The sequence below is a fragment of the Pyrgilauda ruficollis genome, unplaced genomic scaffold, assembly GCF_017590135.1.
Source record: "Pyrgilauda ruficollis isolate IOZ18807 unplaced genomic scaffold, ASM1759013v1 scaffold23, whole genome shotgun sequence".
Lineage (NCBI taxonomy): Eukaryota > Metazoa > Chordata > Aves > Passeriformes > Passeridae > Pyrgilauda > Pyrgilauda ruficollis.
This window is the reverse complement of record NW_024522539.1, coordinates 1180480-1194574: the sequence shown is the minus strand read 5'-3', so window position 1 is coordinate 1194574 and position 14095 is coordinate 1180480. Positions and strand designations below refer to the sequence as shown.

The 14095-nt window shown below is 46.4% G+C and overlaps 2 protein-coding genes across 2 annotated transcripts in view; one reads left to right on the top strand and one right to left on the bottom strand.

Moving 5' to 3' along the window:
- MAP2K1 (mitogen-activated protein kinase kinase 1) overlaps positions 1 to 10417 on the top strand; it is a 35355-nt gene extending 24938 nt beyond the window's left edge. Inside the window, exons 6-11 of the mRNA XM_041468900.1 lie at positions 2783 to 2907; positions 5029 to 5236; positions 6376 to 6440; positions 7660 to 7721; positions 8577 to 8622; positions 9506 to 10417. Of these exons, the coding sequence (XP_041324834.1) occupies positions 2783 to 2907; positions 5029 to 5236; positions 6376 to 6440; positions 7660 to 7721; positions 8577 to 8622; positions 9506 to 9619 (620 nt within the window). The 3' untranslated portion in view covers positions 9620 to 10417. The remainder of the gene's footprint in view (positions 1 to 2782; positions 2908 to 5028; positions 5237 to 6375; positions 6441 to 7659; positions 7722 to 8576; positions 8623 to 9505) is intronic.
- A 432-nt stretch (positions 10418 to 10849) lies between these two features.
- On the bottom strand, positions 10850 to 13991 carry SNAPC5 (small nuclear RNA activating complex polypeptide 5). Its single transcript, XM_041468901.1, has 3 exons — positions 13863 to 13991; positions 12877 to 12966; positions 10850 to 12379 (listed from the first exon to the last, which is right to left on the bottom strand). The coding sequence occupies exons 1-3, from the start codon at positions 13950 to 13952 to the stop codon at positions 12269 to 12271; spliced, it is 291 nt and encodes a 96-aa protein (XP_041324835.1). The 5' UTR covers positions 13953 to 13991; the 3' UTR covers positions 10850 to 12268.
- Positions 13992 to 14095: the final 104 nt, after the last annotated feature.

Here is a 14095-nt window from a genome sequence, read left to right as displayed (position 1 = left end):
GATATTTTAATAATATCTTCTGTTCTGTTAAATAAAGATATCTGTGGTGCTGTCTGGAGTTTAATCCTCTCTGGAAAGGCTCTCCTTGCAGAGAAGCTGCTTTGTAAGGTTTTGAACCCCAGCTGAAGGCAGCAGGGAGGTGTCACTGGGCTGTTCCAGGGCTGCAGTTCCAGAGGGTTCTCATGAAATCCTGCCTTGGCAAATGGGAACTGATTGGAAGATCCCAAAAAAGTGCTGCAAGACACATGCTCTGGTCTGTGTCTGCTCACATGCCTGCTCTGTAGCTGGTACAGAGTGAATTCTGACTGAAGGTGTTATGACAACATCCAGGGCCACCTTTCAGAATGAGCCTGTGGGGCAGAGCAGAGGAAGGAACCTCTCACAGAGATTATCAGGCATTCTGGAAACTTCTCTGTGTTATCAGCTCCCTTTGCAGTGCCATAAATCCATCCCCCTGGCAAAGGACTTCTCTGGAATTCTCTTCCTGGCTTGTCTGGGATGATATATAAAATATCTTCCACTTTCTTTAGAGCTGAAGTGCTTACATAACACATTTTGTGTTCCTTTTGTCTGTTCCTTGCAAGTTCCAGCATACATTTTGCAGAATGCCTTGGCATTCCTGTTCCTCTGGCAATACAAATCTCTGGTTTCCAGAGAAACTGCTCAAGTGCTCAGAGGCTCTGGAGTGAAAATAGAATAGGTGCTACATTTAGAGGGGTGGAAATGCAGCAGCCTTCCAAACATCACACTGATCACATGGGGTGCCTTGTGTGGAAAATGAAAATACTCCAGGGAGGAGAAGCTTTGTGCAGAAATCCAGAGAGGAAATGGGGCTGTGCTGGTCTGAGAGCTGCAGTGTGGCATTGCCACCTGCAAAAACACTGAGGGGAAAGGGGAAACCTTCAGGAGACCAGGGGGATTCTGAGACTTCAGGATCCTCATAAAGAGAATTCTGTTTGGCACTGAGAGTGGAAGGGTAATGATTTTTTTCTTTGCCATTTAATTATGAAGAATCAATGAACTGTAGAGATGAAAGTGAGGATTTACATCTTTGTTTTGAGTTTGTAGCTGTGCATTGGTGAGCAGCACAGACCTGGCTGGCTGTGGTTTGTGCAGGCTCTGCTGTGCTCCCAGTGTGTTTTGCAAACAGTTTTTCCACCTTGCTTTTGCACAGAGCTTTGGGTGCAGATTCCTGTGCAGATTCTCTAATCTCTGCCTGCTGCTTCCCTGCTCCAGCTCTGGGTTGGGTTGTTTTTAGCTCCTGCTGGGGTTTTAGACTGGTAGGTCGAGCTCCCAGCCTGGATCCATCCTTTCCACAGTGAAGGGTCCCTTGGTGAGGTCTCAGCAGGCAGAGCTTGCAGAAGGTGCAGCTGTGAGCCCAGCAAGCCAGATCCTCCCCAGGGGTGGGGAATTGAAAGCAGCACACACAAAATACCTGCCTGCATTTTTCCATCCACAAATCAGAGCAGGAAACTGTGCCTGGACAGTTTCAGTTGCCTGGAAAGGAATGGCAGGGACAAAAACATGGAGCCACAATTTCCCTAAGTAGATAATTATCCAAACTTGGTGTTACTCCTCAAAAGAAGCTGGGGGGGGAGGACAGCTGGAATTGTTTTATTTTCCCCTCCCCATGGATCTTGCTCTGTGAGGCAGTAAACCTCCTGCATGGAGATCTTTGTCACATCAGTGTCCTCCTCCCAGGGACATCCCAACCAAAGAGCAGCTCCTGGAATAGATCTGTGCTTCAAAGTGAAAAGCAAATGAAAATGTGACAGCCTGTAGACTTCTGAGTCTGCTCTGAAGTGAAATCATGATTCTCTTTCTTCAAAACAATTTTCCAGTTCTCTTTTTTCTGCAGCATTACTCTGCCAGTGTGGGCTGTTGGTTGCTTATTTTGATAATGGAGTGGTAATGGCCAGCTAAGCAGTGAGATACAGTGAAAAACCTCCTTGCAGCTATAAAAGAAACACTAAACACTTGTTCCCTGTACCTTTGCATTCACCAAGAGCTGTTATTAGTTGCTAAGCTACCAGTGACCCTTATTAAATTTCCATTTAGGAAAAATGATGAATTCAAAATCATGAGGGGGCTCTGTCACAGGAAAAAAAACAACCTCCAATTATTTTAAATACACATTTTCAATAAGAGGAAAATTATTTTTCAGAGCTTTTAAAAAAAGAAGAAAACAACAAAAATCCTCTAATCTAAACCAACCAACAAACCCAAGACCACCACCCCAAAAAACCCCAAAAAACCCAAATCCAGGAAGCAAGATCCCACTGCAGGGAGTGTTTGGCCATAGGATGATTTATGCCTATGTAGATATGAAGGAATGATAGTGTGGCTGCTGTAATTCATTGACCTTTGTAAAATAAATATGCAGGGCCTCTTTATTGATCATTTCTAGGCAAAGTATCATCATTCAGGAGGAGTTACACTGTTCTACACTTATTTATCTCAAAGGAGACCATTTATCTGCAGGGAGGATGTGGATGCCCAAACCTAATGCTTAAAAGCCAGGAAATAGGGTGAAATCAAAAAGCTGACAACCTTTTTTGCATGTGTAATTTTGAATATTTCTTTTTATTTATCTGTAGTTAAATAGAGAGTCTGTGAGGTGAACCTGGGAGGGACCCAAATCTCTGATTATTGCCAGAGGAGGGCCAGAATTGTGTCACAGGAGGGAAGCAAAGGGGAGGCACATGAAAATTCTCACCTTGCATTGTCAGATTTCCTGTTTTGTCTCCTAAATCATCCATTCTTTTTTTTTTTTTTCCCCCAGATGTTAAACCATCCAACATTTTGGTAAACTCTAGAGGTGAAATCAAGCTTTGTGACTTTGGTGTCAGTGGGCAGCTGATAGATTCCATGGCAAATTCCTTTGTTGGCACACGCTCCTACATGTCTGTAAGTACAGATTTAAATCCAGATTACACAGCTCTGAGTTTGTTAGGATTAAGTTGTCCCAGTTCTGGTGATCAAACAAGAACCAACTGTTGCTGTTCCTGGTTCAGCTCTTCCTGCATTCCAGGAATATTCTGGTGTCACATCAGATTGTGTGTGTGGGGGAAGAGCTGTTGCAGGAAAAGCCAAAAACTTGGAATATTTCTAAAGAAGAGCTGGGGCTGTGTCTACAGTGCAGAACCCAGTCAGTTGTTGCCTTTGGGGGTTGCACACATTGTCTCCCAGAAAATCCCAGTGTTTATGGTTTGCTTTCCTTGGGGAGTGTGCTTCTCTTCCCACTCCAGCCTTTGCTGGGCTGGCTCTCCAGGCAAAGTGCAGCCACAGGAGAAATCCTGGCAGTGGGCAGGGAGTTAATCTGGGGCTGTTCCAGGGTGTTCTGTGTCCCTGGGGATGAGGAGCACCTTGGAACTTCTTTCCAGATGAGTGATGTGCAGGCCCCAGCTCATGGCAGCAGCAGCTCTTTCATTCTCACACACCTTGTGCAGCACACCATGAACTGATGCTCTTGTGCCCAGCTCTGGCTGGAGGATTAGAGCTGTGTGGGCTTAGATTTACAGGCAAAAGCTTTGGTGCTGCCTCTGTTCAGCAGGAGCCCTGCATTGTCTCTGTGTCATTTCTCCTTGGTGACACACCTGAAACCAGGCTGGGGTTGAAGTTCTCACCTCTGGGGGCTGTTGCTAATGAGCAAAACCAAATCCACAGCTCAGCTCATCCATGCTCCTGCTTTGCCCTGGCTCCTCCAGGAGCAGGGATGAGAGCCAAGTGCTGTCTGCCTTCAGTTTCCTTCAATTTGTTCTTTTTACAGGCTGAGGGTTTTACCTGGGGAGTTTTACTTTGCTCTCTGGCAGCACAGACCAAGCCACGAGGGGGATTTTGTCCTGGTAGTGTCTGAAGGATCTTCTCTTGCAGTAGCTCCCTTTGCACACTTCTATACACACAAAACCATGCAGAATTATTACATGCAAACGTCCCTTTTTACCACATGGAGGTGTGGAAAAACAACACTGTTTAACTTGAACAGATTTCTAGATTTTAATTATATTTATATTTATGTAGCAAGTGCTCTCTCTGTTTCCTGCTCTTTTTCATCCACCCACCTTCCTCTACACTTACATTTTATGAAAATCTTGGGATTTGGACATTTCTTTTGCTGTCCAGCAGTTGTGTAGTTTGTCCAGATGGCTTTGGAACTGACTGAGGTGGGACACTGGAGAAAACTCAAATATCATCTCAGAAAATGCTACAAAAATTAAACAAAACTATCACCCCCTTACGGCAGAAGGAAGAGGCTTGACTGCATTCTCACATTCTCTGAGAGGGAGTTTCAAATTGCATATGTATTTTTCCAATATGTGCATGCAATCACATGAATCTGCACCATTTTGGTAAAATATGAGCTTGATTTTAAAAAGAGTACAGAAAAGTGAATGTTTTCTTTGAGAACTCAGTAAAAATGGATTTAAGGGTGAAGTAGATCAATGTATTAATAATTTCAGGAACTATATTCAGCACTGAACATAGACTGACAAAGCAGGTGCAAAAATGAGGCAAAAGGAGTTGGTGCAGCACTCACCTGCTGGTTTTGGCAGAAGCAGGAGGTGGATGCACTGCTCAAAACTGAGGATCTGTGAAGCAGTGGACTGGAATAGTCAGATACACTTCTGATCATGATTCAACTGACCAAAAAAATCCCATACCTAAATATCTGTACAGTGTGTGAATCTCCTAAAGACAATACAAAATAGATGTTTGGCTGAGTCTGATCTTGCCTGCAGAACCTTGTGTAAGAGTTCCATTAGATGTGTGCTAAAGAAATAAAACAGCACACAAGAGAATAATTTCTGAAGAGTCTCACACTTGTTTGCAGTGCTGGAATGTTTGGAGAACTTCAGGAAACCCAGAGGACAGATTTCCAGGAAAATACCAAGAAGTCACTCATTTGAGCATGCTGTGCTAATAAGTTGGGGTTTCATGCTTTAATTGATCCAGGTTATTGCAGAATGTCATTTTTTGGTAACTCCTTGTCACAAAGCTGCCTCTCCTCCCCTCCCCTGTGTTTTGCAGCCCGAGAGGCTGCAGGGCACCCACTACTCGGTGCAGTCAGACATCTGGAGCATGGGGCTGTCCCTGGTGGAGATGGCCATTGGCAGGTACCCCATTCCCCCTCCTGACTCCAAGGAGCTGGAGCTGATGTTTGGCTGCCCCGTGGAGGGGGATTCTCCAGTCACAGAGACCTCGCCCAGGCAGAGAGCGCCCGGCCGGCCCATGAGCTGTGAGTCACAACCCTCACCCTGATTCTCCTGCCAGCTTCCAGGGCCTCTGCAGCTGATCCTGCTCTGCACAGAGGGGAGTTCAACTTTTCAAAAATCAGGGTTGTGTTTGGCACCTGGCTCAGCTTCACTGAGAGGAGCCCTGAGGGAGCAGAGCACCAGAGACCTTTTGTTGGCCCCAGAACTGAGGTGTTGGAACCCTGGATGCTGGGAATTTCAGACTCTGTGCTGACAGGCACTGACCCCCAAAAGAACACTGCATTTGATCTGAGGCCGTGGAGAAAGTTTCCAAAATTGAAAAATAGAACTGTGGAGAAGGCTTCCAAAATTGAATAGTAGAACAGGGTGTAGTTTGAATAGAAATGTGTAATATCACATAGTAAAAAACTTAGAGTTTAAGGTTTTAGAATATAGTAATACATATAAAACAAGATATAAAAGATGTATATAAAACAACATAGACGTTTTAGGGCAGAAGCTAGTCCTTATTCCTCACTTTCTTCTCCATGGGTTTGGGTGGTTTTGTGTCCCCATTGCAAGCCACAATTAGTTAGTTATTAGGTTAAAAGTAAAAATAATTTAAGTATCATTTCTTAATTAGATAGTTGTCCTTAAAAAGCCTTCTAGAGAGAAAGATACAACTCCATTTTTAGTTTTTTAAAGTGCTGTAAAACTCACAATTTGTGAGACTATAATTTAAATAAGAACTAATGAACATCTGAGCCTAAACAAGAAATACCATCTCACACATTTAATCCTGACCTTAACAAAAAAAAAACCAGAAATTCCACAAAGTGGTGCCCTGTGTGAGGATTGAACTCACAACCTTCAGATTTCATAATCTGATAAAAAGCTGATAAAAAACCAAAAACCACTCTGAGATCCCAGTCTGGTGCTCTGGTTTTCTCCAAGATGCTGATCCCAGTGCAGCAGGGTGATCCCAGTGAAGTGAATGCTTTGGGTCAGACCTGGAAATGTCTCCTTGCATGAAAGCATTTCCCTGCTGCTGTTGCTCCTTTTCCCTGTAAATCTGCTGGGTGCCAGAAGTGTCAGACTTGGGCTTCCCAAAGCACCCCTGAAGCCATGGAGGGAGAGTGACACTGATCCCAATTTCTCCAATTTCTCTCCCATTTCTTCCCAGCCTACGGATCAGACAGCAGACCCCCAATGGCAATCTTTGAACTTCTGGATTACATTGTCAATGAGGTAATTTATAAACTTAAAAATCTGCACTTCACAACTGTAAACTTTGAAAGCATCCTGGAATTTGGGGTTAGTGCTGTTTCATCTGGTGTAGCCTTATGACTGAGTCACAATTCTCTTTCAAACAGCTAAGCTTCAAGGCTAGTTATTCATATTTTAGAATGGCTTGTTTCCAGTATTTTCACAAGTACCACTGAAACTTGTGGGACTCCACTGCTTGTGTTTTTCAGAAAAAGAAAAAAGCATGCTCATGTTAGCTGTCATTTGTAGCAGCTGGATAACAATGGTTCCAGCTGGATGAATTATTGAAAACTGTCCAGCTCACCCATTTGAAAGGCACAGTTGGTGTCTGGGTCCCTGCATTGCCTGTGCCACTGATAAATTGATAAATTGCTTCTGTAACTCATCTGCTTGCCCAATTCTCTCAGATTACAAATCTGTTTTGCATATTATATAACACCCCAATCTGGCAACACTAACTCTGGGAATGGAGTGAGCATTGAATCACTTCAGCTGCTGTGGTCCTGTACTGCAGCATCCCTGAGGGGGCCAGACTGGGCTGAAAAGCTGCAGCAGCTCAGAGTTTGGCAAGATTTTCTTGTGCCACCTCTGATTTAGCACAAACTTCTTCAGCAGGAGCCCAACACAGGCTGTGCTCCAGTGAGGGAGGGGTGCAGGTCTTGCCCTGCCCTGTGCATAAAAGTAACTCAGTGTGAGGATGGGAACTCAACCCTGATCCTGTGGCCAAGTCCTGGAGGACGAGGCAGTAACGTGCAGGTTTATGCAGCCCCCTTCTTTATTTGTCAGAATTGTGTCTGAATTCAGAGCCTGAACAAACTCATTCCCAGGGACAGAAAAGTGGCATCAAAAGGATTATGGAACTAATGATGTGCAAGGCACCTTCCCTCAGCACTGTGGAGAATGACAGGGTGCTAATTAGTGCTCTGAGCCTTCTTTAATGAGAGCTGAGGCTGTGCTCACCCCATCCAGGTGTGTGTGTGGAGAAAACAGAACAACCAACCAAACAAAACCCAACAAAACCCACCCCATAGCAGGGGAAAGTCTGGTTTAGAACTGAAACACCTGAAGTCTTGCAGCTGGGAGTAATAACCCAGATCAGCCAGGGCTGTACAGCTTTGCTCAGATGTGGGACATGTCCACACTGTAACATTATGCTGAATGATTGCTGATTTAAAAAATGTATTTATTTATTTATTTACAGCCACCTCCAAAACTGCCCAATGGTGTCTTTGGTTCTGAATTTCAAGATTTTGTTAACAAATGGTGAGTATTTTCTCTGTTTTCTCTGTGGCTGAGTGGCAGAGGGACACGCTGGGCTCAGCTTTGTCTATCAGGCACTTGGCAATCAGAGTCCCTGCTCCAGGCCAGGGCAAATGTAAGCACTGCAATCAGCATAATCAATCCTCTGGGTGTTAATTACCTCCAGTTCATCTCACAGGCAACAGGTGCATCCAGAGGAGCCCCAAGGCTCAGGGAGATTCCCCTCTTTAGCCCTGAATTTCTGCTGCTGTGTGCAGCTCAGAGCAGCCCTTAGGGAGTGACCCCAGCACGGCCAGCAAGGCTCAGGCACCTCCTCCTGCAGTGGCTGTGCCATGGGGAGCACAATCCTGCAGGCTCCAGGTGGTTTTCCTTGCCCTTGGGCCAACATCTTTATCCCAGCAGCCATTCCCCCATCTCCTCACTTCCCCAGCTGCACCTCAGTGGTGCCAGCACTGAACCAAGGGTGGCAGCTCATTGCAGTTCAAAAGTTTGTTTATTTATCAAATACCTCTATTTACAGCTTCCAAAAGGAAGGACAGTCAATAGCTCTACTTGATCCTGAGCTTGAAGAGACTTGGGGCAAAGAAACATGAGGGATAAAGGGGCTCATGTTGTTTTAGTTGAAATGGGATTTATCTCCCCAGCTTGGTTTAGACACTCAGCAGTCTCAGACAACTCAGGATTTCTTACCTGGAGCTGTGGAACCCACAGAAGGGAACTGCAGGCTCCCATCTCTGCCTGAGAGGCACCTGGTGCTTTTATTGAGTGGTGTCATCAGAGCAGAGCAGTGCAGCCAACAGGAGCCTTACTTTAAATGGTAATGGAGTGTAACTTGTGCACCACTTTGTGTTTTCCCAGTTTAATTAAAAATCCTGCTGAGAGAGCCGACTTGAAGCAGCTGATGGTGAGTGAAGGTTTTAAATTTGATCTAAAAGCCCCTTCCCAGGCAGGCTGGATTCCTCAGCTCAGAGCAGTGGCCTCGAGGGTGGCTGGTAGCCCATGAGGAGCTCAGCTTGAGCAGGAACAGCTTTTCTGAGCTAGAGATCATGGGGCTGCAGGTTTCACACCTCCTACAATAGGGACTGTCAAGCAGACCAAAAGTCTGGTGGGTTGTGGAGTCTGCCATTTGATAATCACAATGGGTGGCTTAAATTAATTAACAAAAGAATTCTCTCTTGAGTTTATTAGTTAATAATAAAGTATTGATTAATACTTTTAGGAGGACAAAAGAACAAAACTTCATATGCCATATGGACTAATTAAATACATTTTTAATGTATTTAATCTTGTGAAACACAAGATTTGTCACTTTTTTACCAGCTTTGTCTGGCAAAATCTGTAGAACTCAACACACATCCTGCATTTTTGTCTGTGTGAAATAACCATATCAGTCTCAGTGCATCTTTTTATGGTTTTAAGTGTAATGTCAGCACTTCATTTGTACTGCAAGAAATCAGGTTTTCCCTGCCCTGACCCTGCTGCACAATAATGGTGCAAAATGCAAGGGACTCTTTTTATTACAAAAAACCTTTTAGTGCCCAGGCAGACATTTTCCAGAGGATTACCTCGAGTGGCTGAGCCACATCCCCATCGTTTCTGTGCTGCAGCAGGCACTGGCAGGATTCCTCTGGGATGCTTTGCCTAGTGCTGGCTGTTCTGCATTTCCGTGGGGATTTCTCCACGTGGTAAAGCTGTAAAGCTTCACAGCTCGATGGCTCCAGGTGGATTTAGGGCTGCTCCTGAGCAGCCTGAGGGCTGCCACCCTGACCCTGTTCTCCTGTGCCCAGATCCATGCTTTCATCAAGAGATCCGAGGCGGAGGAGGTGGATTTTGCAGGGTGGCTCTGCTCCACCATCGGCCTTAACCAGCCCAGCACCCCCACGCACGCCGCCGGCGTCTGAGCCCGGGGCCAGCTCCTGGACTGTACCTCTGGTGACAACCACGCTCTCCTGGTCCTCTCTCCTCAGCTTGTACCTGTTCAAACATGTATTTCACCTCTTAAGGAAGAATGTCTTGATAGCATGTGCCAAAACGGTTTTAAATCTCGTCCTAAACTAATTGGTATCGTACCGGGTTCCGTCGTTCACTGACCAAATGTAAGCTGTGTAAGTTCCAGTGCTTGCTGATTTTAGGTGATTATGGATATTCTTTCTTAATGAAAATATCACTGGGGCAGGGGGGTTGGCCCCTGGCTTGTTTGAACTTTATCAAGACTCTTTGTAAATCGTTGGTACTTCAATCATGCTTTCCCTGAGCTCCCCGGGCTCGGGATCGGGATGCTCCGAGCCTGTCTGTGAGCATGCTTTGCTGCTGCCCAGCTGTTCCCAAAAGTTAGGCTCCAATTTTGCTGTTGTCTAGAGATCTCTCTCTTTGCAGGTGAAGAAGGCAAGAGCTCTGCATTTCTCAGAATGCACAGGGCAATATTCTAATTGTAGACTTGTTCATATTTCTATATTTATTTTTCGAACATATCATCATCCTTGGATTTAGTGATGTATGTCTTTCTAATTGATTTTTAAAAGTTAGTTCTTGGAAGTGTCCTATGGAATCAAGACAATGATCCAAGCACTTTGCTTTCTTTTAACCTAAAGAGTCATGACAACTGTGTTTAGTGTCTAAAAGTGTATGAAAATCCTTTATTGTTTTATTCTCTCAGATGTTTAGCAATGGGTTCTCTTAATAAATATATTATCAAGTAACTTCTTGAAGCTTTTTTTAAAACTTGACCAAGGCTTTTAACCTAGTCACTGCACTATAAATTCCAGCTCTTTGAAAGGACTTTGGATGAGGAAATGCCTGAAATTGTTCCCCAGAAGGAATCCCCATCAGCGGGACGTGAACCTCCACATGGCCAAAGGATCAGGTATCAAAGGGCTGGCACAGCCGGGCCAGCAGAGGCAGGAAATGACTCACTGGCAATCCAGGCCTTCCTCCAGCCTGTCCTGGCTGGAAGAGACCTGAAGGGACAGCTGGGAGGGTGTAAATTAAACTCTTTCCTGAGCTTTACCTACACCCAGCAAACAGAGCCTTTTACTGTTTGCTAAAAGAAATGCACAGCAAGGTTTGGGAGGTTTAACTCCCACTTTGGGTTGTCCCCCCAGACAGCAATAATTTGGGCACTGCAAGCACTGTTGTAAGGACAGCAGGAAAAGAACTTTATTGCAACATGCACTAGAACTGGGCTGTTCAAATCCAAAAGCACTCATTCACAAAAGCAGCAGGAATTCTACCCATGAAAACTACTCTGGACCATGCTGGGCACAAATAACATTTTTCAACAGTCAGAATTACCCTTTGGAGTTGAAATGTGCTAAGAAAGGCCTGGGTGGCTCCTGAGCTCCTCCCAAACCAGCTCTTCACACACATCACTGCAAGGGCTTATTTGTCCATAGCAGTTTTGGCTCAGACTTTTGGGGGTTTTTTACCTGTCAGGCTTGGGAAAGCTTTGTTAAACAATCTTCAGTCCTGTTCTGAACTCCTTCATTAAGACATCCAGGACCCTCAAAACCCAAATAGTCTTTAGTACAGGATGAAGCCACATTTACATCCCAGCAGTTTCCAATGGTACAAACCAAACAAGAGCCAAATTAACACTCATTAACAGGGCAGGGATTCACTGGAGGCTGAATGTCAGCTCTGACCACCCCCAGGACACCAGACACTTTTCCAAATGCAAAAATTGTGGAGATTTCACATCACTTTCCATTTATAACTAAGTTCTTAAACTCCTCATGCTGCTCCTTGAGAATCACAGGAAAGCAGGCAACCTGGCCTTGATTTATGAGGTTACAACGAGAGAAAAATAAAGTAACACCAATTTAAGAGTATTAGCTTAGTACAAGCACCACAGATCAGTTCTTAGTCTACAATTTGTGGACAAATAAAAGGCTCCTTGGCTGCTGCTCTGAAGGAGCAGAAGTAGAAAGTCCTTCTGTGGGACAGACTGATAGAACTGAAGAGCACCAGGGGGACAGAGAGACCTCCCTGCTGTGCTCAGAACTGGGCTGACACTGGGAAGACTCTGGGAGTAACTCCAGCTTTCCATGGAACTGAGAACACAGCAGCTGAAGGCTGGAGACAGCCTTGGACACATCTTTTCTCACCTGTATCCGAAATTGCCAGTTTAGGCAAATGAGGTTAGAATGTAATCACTGGGGCAGCAGCAGCCTCCAGGACCTGGGTTTGTTTCTCACATCAGGAAGTGAGAACAGACAAGTTATTGCTTTTAGTGCAAGTGTTAATTGGTCTGGATGATCAATTGCTTCTCCCTTCCACGTACAAAGATGTTGTAAGAGCTACATTAGGTTTGAAATGTGGAATGGATTGTGCTACATATTTGTGCAGCAGATTTTCATTCTTTCATTCAACATCTGAGTCAAGATGTGCCCAGCCTGGGAAGTTCACATGTTCAGTGTCACTGCCCTCCACTCTGGTGTGTCACACAGTTCATACCCACACACAGCACAAAATGGAAACCACTTGGTGAGTTTCAGGTGAATGAAGAAGAAATTCCTGAGTCTGTATTAAAAACCATCTCTGATTTTTTTCTCTCAAGAATCGGATTCCTCCTCCTCTTCCTCCTCCTCCTCTTTATCATCCTGAAGACTGAGGTGTAACTCAGTTTGATTGATGGCAGCCTCATTGTCCATCTGCCCAAGAGTCTGTCAGAGAAAAGGGCTGATTACCAAACCCAGCACAGACACCAAACACTTCTCAAATCACTGTTAGAGCTGTGCACTGTTAATTAAAGCTCTCAGAGCTACAACTGAGAGCCCATCACAGCAACAAGGCCCTGATCTCCATGGAAAAGCTGCACCTGGGTCAGGCTGGCAGGCATTGAGTGAAACCTGCAGCACCTGTGCCTCCATCCCCAGCACCGGTGCCACCCCCGGGTCACAAGCATTAAACAAAATATTTAACACGTGGTGAACTGAAGCTACAGCACACAGCTATTTCCCAATCCCCTGGAAACGCCATGCTTTTGGGGATGGGAAAAGGTGAAACCCTGGAAAGAAACCAGCAGCAAAGCTGACACTTCACAGCTGAGCTCCACAGTGATGAGAAGCATCAATGAGGTGACACGAGGAGCTGCACAACCCAGCCCAGCCAACGTGCCAGCCGGCCGTGGGGCCCCCTCCGAGCCCAGGGACCCCCTTACCTGCTGGGTGTCCTCGGCCAGGGCTGGCAGGGCCACGGGGACGTTCTCCTCGCCGGCCCTGATCATGGACTGCAGCGCCAGCTCCTCCACCTGCAGGGACCGCACTGAGCACTGCCGGCAGCGCGCACAGCCCTGCCTCCCGCACGGCGCTGCCTTCACCTCTTAAAGCTTTGGAAAATATCCTGCCCTTCCGTGCTAAGCTCCTTTACTATGGTATGCATGAGTCTCTAAACCCAAGTAGTCTTCAGCTCCACTACCTCCAACTAGCCCTTCTCCATCCATCAGCTACGGCAAACCATGCACTCGCGTTTACCTCTTAGGGATGTATCCTGCTCACACTCACAATTACATTTATCTCTTAATGTGCCCTGCATACACTCACATTTACCTCTTAGGGATGTATCCTGCTCACACTCACAATTACATTTATCTCTTAATGTACCCTGCATACACTCACATTTACCTCTTAGAGGTGTATCCTGCTCATACTCACAATTAAATTTATCTCTTGATGTATCCTGCATACACTCACATTTACCTCTTAGAGAGGCATCCTATGTACACTCACATTTATCACCTAATGTATCCCACATGCATCACACTCACATTTACCAATTACAGACATATCCTGCATACACTCACACTTATATTTACCTCTTAATGTACATATACACTCACAACTACAGGTACTTATTACAGATGTGCCCCACACACACTCAATTACATTTACCTCTTTGAGATGTACCCTGCACACAATTACATTTACCCCTCGGAGCACCGCAGATGGATCCCCCATTCCCAGAGATGGATCCCCCTTCCCAGACCTGTGAGCAATTCCCCGCTCCCTCTCCAGCACCGATCGGGCGCAGGGCCCGGCCCGTGGCGGAGCGCGGCCGCGCGGGGCTGGGCGGCGGGCCCGGCCCCGCCGCCGCCACTCCCGCTCCCGTCCCCGCGGCCGTCCCGCAGCCCCGGGGTGTCCCCCGCACCCGCAGCCGGCGGAGCTGGTCGTGCAGCGCCGCCTTGACCCGCAGCAGCGTCTCCTCCTCCCTGCGCAGCTCCTGCAGCCGGCTCAGCATCGTCCCCGCCGGCCGCGCCCCGCCCCGCCACGTCACGGGCCGCCCGCGTGACGTCACACCGCGACAGCAGCGCGCGGCGAGCGCCACCACGCGGCCACCGCCGGGCACTGCAGCTCCGCGGGCTCCGCCGCACCGCCCGCCCC

What these genes read in the sequence shown, in the direction of transcription:
- SNAPC5 (XM_041468901.1), bottom strand. Translation starts at nt 13,952, where the DNA reads ATGCTGAGCCGGCTGCAGGAGCTGCGCAGGGAGGAGGAGACGCTGCTG. An exon ending in ACCAGCTCCGCCGGCTGCGG is followed by an intron (nt 12,967 to 13,862) that starts GTGCGGGGGACA and finishes CGGTCCCTGCAG; the next exon opens with GTGGAGGAGCTGGCGCTGCA. An exon ending in TGGCCGAGGACACCCAGCAG is followed by an intron (nt 12,380 to 12,876) that starts GTAAGGGGGTCC and finishes TTTCTCTGACAG; the next exon opens with ACTCTTGGGCAGATGGACAA.